Raw genomic sequence first — 6,619 nt, forward strand, 5'->3', positions numbered from 1 at the left:
GTGCTTTTTAAACAATAAGTAGTTGTGAGATATAGTCTGTAATGGCGTAAGGGCTTGTGTGTGATGTGCTGTGTTGCATATACAGTTGCTACTACAAAATGACAATATGATACAGAATCTCACATATAAAAATATATTACATTTTTTTGTAATTTTTACTTATGCTGGTAATTAATTTCACCAAGTGTGATAACAGTATATAATATTCTTGATTGCTCATGTTGGCAATTCAATGTTTTTATACAAAGCGACGTAAAAACAGGTGATGTCTGCAGATGATTTTTATTACAATTTTGAAGAAAACAAGATGCAACATAGGAAAACGTGTCATAATAATGGGATAAAAACAGGAAGAGCATATTTAATGTCATGTCTAAACACATTCATCGCATGTGTGAGAGTCAAAGAAAACATGTCACAATAAAAATATATTACATTTTTTTTATAATTTTTACTAATGCTGTAATTCATTAATTGTATTTTTATTCTTGATGCCCATGTTGGTAATTCAGTGTTTTTATACAAAGTGATGTAAAACAGGTGATGTCTGCAGATGATTTTTATTAAAATTTTGTAGAAAACAAGATGTAGCATAGCAAAATATGGCATAACAATGGGATAAAAACAGGAAGAACATATTTAATGTCATGTCTAAACACATTCATCGCGTGTGTCAGAGTCAAAGAAAACATGTGACCTCAATGCAGTTTACAGTTTCTGTAATTGCCACTGAATACTTTCCCTGAAATAATAATTCTGAAAGCAGCTCGAAACCACGAATAAAAGAAACCATAAACAAACGGATTAAACATTGAATTTGACCATCCGAGCCAAAGCAGCATTTCAACCACGGGTAGCGGAATTGAATAACCGGTGAGAGGATTAAAAGTTAAGGAGAGAAAGAAAGGGGTCCAACAGAGAAGAAAAACTCCCATCACAATAACCAGCGTTTTTGTGGCTTTTCTTTCTATTTTACTCACTCGTTCATTTCGTCCAGTTTGTGTGCTTTGGATGCTTTGTGCCTGTTTCAGCGCCACAGTTAATATTTTTAAATAAATGCCGAGCAGGATGATCACCGGCAGGTAAAACGAGATAACAGAACCGGCAACGTTTGAATTTGGAATGTGAAATAAAAAGCACCGACTTTCACAGATAGTGTCTTTAAGCCCCATGAATATGACACCGAATCCACATACCGCGGCGAAAACCCAAATTACCAGGATCATGATCCCAACCACTTGACCGGTTATCTTAGTTTTATAAGTCAGAGGCTGACACACGGCGTAATACCTGTCGATGGAAATACAACACACGTTAAGAATAGAGGTCATCATCAACCAAATATCAAAAGTTCGGCGCATTTTACAAAATATGTCCCCGAAATATATACAGGAATTGACAGACAGAGCCATGTTGAACTGCAAAACCAAAGCACCCAAGAGTAGGTCAGCGACAGCCAGAGACAGGATGAGGTAGTTGGTTGGAGTGTGGAGCTGCTTGAAGTAAATGATAGACGTGATTACCAGGAGGTTACCGCATATTATGCTGATAGACATAGTACTACCGACGAACATGTACAAGAACATACGTGTTACAGAGGGGGTTATTGTCATCAAGCAAAACTGTTGTTCGGATTCATTACAGAAATACGAGTAATAACTCTCATTGACAATAAATTCCATGCCTCCTGGAGTTAAAAAGTTCAATAATTCATCTTGAAGTACTTAAAAAAAATATTCCAGATTGTCAAACAGACAAGTACTTCCTACCAGTTGTATCTTCCCTTTGACTCAACCGATCAAGAAGACTGAACTGTATCAGAGTCGTTCATGTTATTAAATATAATAACCTTGTTGCTGTAGTGGATGTGTCCAATCACAAGTTAGTGTACATGGCAGGCCACACCAGTTTTTTCCCAATGAGGTTTCGTGATTGGTCGAGTATTGTTTGTGTATTTCTTTTAGAAGGATTATGCAAGATCTATTGGAAATTGTTTTTTTTTTTTAGTTGTTGTGTTTTTTCGTGATGGGTTGCCACAACGAGTTAATCGTATGAGGTCTTAGCAGAGATGTGGTCTTGACTTTGGACTCAAAGACTTGCAATTTGTCTGAAGACTTGAAAATACTGAACATTTTCAGGCAATTTCAGTAAAATGTGTCCCTATTCATAACATTCAAATAATGCGATCCTGTTGTCATTCCTAGAATTGGTGCGAAAACCTTTGGGGTTTTTTTTTTTGTATGTTTTGTATGTTTTGTACACTACCAGTGAAGGTGAAAGTAACCTTAAATGTTCATTTAAATCCCTTTCATTTGTCATGTATATGCATTTAGAATTATTTTATGCATGCAAAACTATAATTGTAAAACTATTAAAACGTGTTTTGTGTTTACATTTTTGAGAGTCAACCCGCTGAAGACCCAGACGTCCGGTTCTGGTTGCCATTTTGTTAGCAAGCTAAGGATGCTAACAAGGGCATTCATGATTAAAAAAAAAAATACATTAAGAATGCAGTTGTATTTATGCAGCGTTTAATAATATGAGAACATGCGCTCCATTTTAAATGTAGGCAAACTTCAAGGCGCTTCATTTTATATGCCAACTGTCATGTATATGCATTTAGAATTATTTTATGCATGCAACACTGAAATTGTGAAACTATTAAAACGTGTTTTGTGTTTACATTTTTGAGAGTCAACCCGCTGAAGACATAGACTATCAGATATAGCAGACGTATGGTTCTGGTTGCCATTTTGTTAGCAAGCTAAGGATGCTAACATGGGCATTAATTGTTAAAAAACATTAAGAATGTAGTTGTATTTATGCAGCGTTTAATAATATGAGAACATGCACTCCATTTTAAATGTAGGCAAACTTCAAAATTTTAATGTACACTATTTTACTTTAACTGAATAAAAAGCTAACCGGTGTGGACATACATGACTAAGGATTAATTAGCTAAGGATGCTAACAAGGACATTCATGAAGAAAAATACATTAAGAATGTAGTTGTATTTATGCAGTGTTTGCTAACAAGACAAGATGAACTCCATTTTATATGCCAACCAGAAAATGTAGGCAAACTTCAAAATTTTAATGTAAGTTCTTTTACTTTAATTGAAAAATAATCTAACCGGTGTGGACATAGCTAACTTCCGGTTCTGGTTGCAATTTTGTTAGCAAGCTAAGGATGCTAACAAGGGCATTAATTGTCAAAAAAACATTAAGAATGTAGTTTTATTAATACAGTGTTTGCTAACAAGACAAGATGCGCTCCATTTTATATGCCAACCAGAAAATGTAGGCAAACTACTACATTTTAATGTACGCTATTTTACTTTAACTGAAAAATAAGCTAACCGGTGTGGACATACATGACTAAGGATTAGTTAGCTAAGGATGCTAACAAGGACATTCATGATAAAAAAAATACATTAAGAACGCTGTTGTATTTAAGCAGTGTTTGCTAACGAGACAAGATACGCTTCATTTTATATGCCAACCAGAAAATGCTTGCAAAAGTCAAAATTTCTATGTAAATTTTTTTACTTTAACCGAAAAATAAGCTAACCAGTGTGGACATAGCAGACTTCCGATTCTGGTTGCAATTTTGTTAGCAAGCTAAGGATGCTAACAAGGGCATTAATTGTCAATAAAACATTAAGAATGTAGTTGTATTTATGCAGTGTTTGCTAACAAGACAAGATGTGCTCCATTTTATATGCCAACCAGAAAATGTAGGCAAACGTCTAAATTTTAATGTACACTATTTTACTGTAACTGAAAAATAAGCTAACCGGTGTGGACATACATGACTAAGGATTAGTTAGCTAAGGATGTTAGCAAGGATATTCATGATAAAAATACATTAAGAACGCAGTTGTATTTATGCAGTGTTTGCTAACAAGACAAGATGCGCTTCATTTTATATGCCAACTGGAAAATGCTCACAAAATTCTAAATTTGAATAAGTTTCTTTACTTTAACTGAAAAATAAGCTAACCGGTGTGGACATAGCAGACTTCCGGTTCTGGTTGCAATTTTGTTAGCAAGCTAAGGATGCTAACAAGGGCATTAATTGTCAAAAAACATTAAGAATGTAGTTGTATTTATGCAGTGTTTGCTAACAAGACAAGATGCGCTCCATTTTATATGCCAACCAGAAAATGCTCGCAAAAGTCAAAATTTTAATGTACATTTTTTTACTTTAACCGAAAAATAAGCTAACCAGTGTGGACATAGCTGACTTCCGGTTCTGGTTGCCATTTTGTTAGCAAGCTAAGGATGCTAACAAGGGAATTCATGATAAAAAAAAATACATTAAGATTAAGTACATTATGTAGTGTTTAATAACAAGACAAGATGCGCTCCATTTTATATGCCAACCGGAAAATGTAGGCAAACTTCTAAATTTTAGTTTACACTTTTTTTTTTACTTTAACTGAGAATTATGCTAATCGGTGTGGACACTAGCCACACACACTTTCGCATTCAATTTCAAGAAGTGTGTCCAAAAGTTTGGTGTTAGTGCTCATTCAATTATTCTGAAATGTTCAAATAATAAGTATTTGTGTCATTATTGGCGTATTTATTGGATTTAGACTGTGATACTTTAAACCTGACCATTTACAACTGTGTCTGATGTTTTTTGTTTTTTTTTATAAAATTGTAAGTCTACAAAGGTATGGGGGGACTAATAAACATTTTTATTTTATCAAGCGTAAATGTGTGCGAGCAAATATGTGTGAATTTAGCATGCAAACATTTATTCATTCATAGTAAATGCATTTTATCAACTTACATCATTGACAATGAACTGATACAGTCCTGTTTGTCGCTGTTGTTGTCATGGCAACTGTTGTTGCTGCTGTTTTTGTCTCTCTCTTTCTACTGTGTAGCTTAAACCTTAATGATTGAATGAATGAATATATTGCACAAGTGCTTTTTAAACAATAAGTAGTTGTGAGATATAGTCTGTAATGGCGTAAGGGCTTGTGTGTGATGTGCTGTGTTGCATATACAGTTGCTAGTACAAAATGAGAATATGATACAGAATCTCACAATAAAAATATATTACATTTTTTTAAAACTTTTTACTAATTCTGTAATTCATTAATTGTATTTTCATTCTTGATGCCCATGTTGATAATTCAGTGGTTTTATACAAAGTGATGTAAAATAGGTGATGTCTGCAGATGATTTTTATTAAAATTTTGTAGAAAACAAGATGTAGCATAGCAAAATATGGCATAATAATAAAAGAAAAACAGGAAGAGCATATTTAATGTCATATCTAAACAAATTCATCACATGTGTCAGAGTCAAAGAAAACATGTGACCTCAATGCAGTTTACAGTTTCTGTAATTGCCACTGAATACTTTCCCTGAAATAATAATTCTGAAAGCAGCTCGAAACCACGAATAAAAGAAGCCATAAACAAACGTATTAAAAATAGAATTTGACCATCCGAGCCAAAGCAGCATTTCAACTAGAGGTAACGGAATTGAATAACCACTGAGAGGATTAAAAGTTAAGGAGAGAAAAAAAGGGGTCCAACAGAGAAGAAAAACTCCCATCACAATAACCAGCGTTTTTGTGGCTTTTCTTTCCATTTTACTGACTTGTTCAGTTTGTGCAGTTTTTGTGCTTTGGATGCTTTGTGCCTGTTTCAGCGCCACAGTTAATATTTTTAAATAGAAGCATAGCATGATGATCACTGGCAGGTAAAACGAGATAACAGAGGCGACAATGTTTGAACTTGGAATGTGAAATATGAAGCACCGGCCTTCACAGACAGCGTCTTTAAGTCCCACAAACATGATACTGAATCCACATACCGCGGCAAAAACCCAAATTACCAGGATCATGATCCCAACCACTCGAGCATTTATCTTAGTTTTATAAGTCAGAGGCTGACACACGGCGTAATACCTGTCGATGGAAATACAACACAAGTTAAGAATGGAGGTCATCATCAGCGAAATATCAAAACTTCGCCGCATTTTACAAAATACGTCCCCGAAATATATACAGGAATTGACAGACAGAGCCATGTTGAACTGCAAAACCAAAGCACCCAAGAGTAGGTCAGCAACAGCCAGAGACAGGATGAGGTAGTTGGTTGGAGTGTGGAGCTGCTTGAAGTAAATGATAGACGTGATTACCAGGAGGTTACCGCATATTATGCTGATAGACATAGTACTACCGACGAACATGTACAAGAACATACGTGTTACAGACGGGGTTATTGTCATCAAGCAAAACTGTTGTTCGGATTCATTACAGAAATACGAGTAATAACTCTCATTGACAATAAAATCCATGCTTCCTGGAGTTAAAAAGTTCAATAATTCATCTTGAAGTACTTAAAAAAATATTCCAGATTGTCAAACAGACAAGTACTTCCTACCAGTTGTATCTTCCCTTTGACTCAACCGATCAAGAAGACTGAACTGTATCAGAGTCGTTCATGTTATTAAATATAATAACCTTGTTGCTGTAGTGGACGTGTCCAATCACAAGTTAGTGTACATGGCAGGCCACACCAGTTTTTCCCAATGAGGTTTCGTGATTGGTCGAGTATTGTTTGTGTATTTCTTTTAGAAGGATTATGCAAGA

At 34.9% G+C, this 6,619-nt stretch overlaps 2 protein-coding genes across 2 annotated transcripts; both read right to left on the reverse strand.

Moving 5' to 3' along the window:
* Positions 1 to 625: 625 nt before the first annotated feature.
* Positions 626 to 2,086, reverse strand: LOC131133980 (trace amine-associated receptor 1-like). Its single transcript, XM_058078978.1, has 2 exons — positions 1,367 to 2,086; positions 626 to 1,294 (listed from the first exon to the last, which is right to left on the reverse strand). The coding sequence occupies exons 1-2, from the start codon at positions 1,680 to 1,682 to the stop codon at positions 699 to 701; spliced, it is 912 nt and encodes a 303-aa protein (XP_057934961.1). The 5' UTR covers positions 1,683 to 2,086; the 3' UTR covers positions 626 to 698.
* Positions 2,087 to 5,110: 3,024 nt separating this feature from the next.
* Positions 5,111 to 6,619, reverse strand: LOC131131167 (trace amine-associated receptor 1-like). The gene has a single exon (XM_058075610.1). It carries the CDS (start codon positions 6,322 to 6,324, stop codon positions 5,341 to 5,343), a length of 984 nt encoding a protein of 327 aa, XP_057931593.1. The 5' UTR covers positions 6,325 to 6,619; the 3' UTR covers positions 5,111 to 5,340.

This window comes from Doryrhamphus excisus, chromosome 1 (genome assembly GCF_030265055.1).
Source record: "Doryrhamphus excisus isolate RoL2022-K1 chromosome 1, RoL_Dexc_1.0, whole genome shotgun sequence".
Lineage (NCBI taxonomy): Eukaryota > Metazoa > Chordata > Actinopteri > Syngnathiformes > Syngnathidae > Doryrhamphus > Doryrhamphus excisus.

Coding starts and splice junctions, on each gene's coding strand:
- LOC131133980 (XM_058078978.1), bottom strand. CDS start 1,682: ATGGAATTTATTGTCAATGAGAGTTATTACTCGTATTTCTGTAATGAA. Junction 1,295..1,366: donor ATATTTCGGGGACATATTTT/GTAAAATGCGCC, acceptor GTATTTCCATCG/ACAGGTATTACGCCGTGTGT.
- LOC131131167 (XM_058075610.1), bottom strand. CDS start 6,324: ATGGATTTTATTGTCAATGAGAGTTATTACTCGTATTTCTGTAATGAA.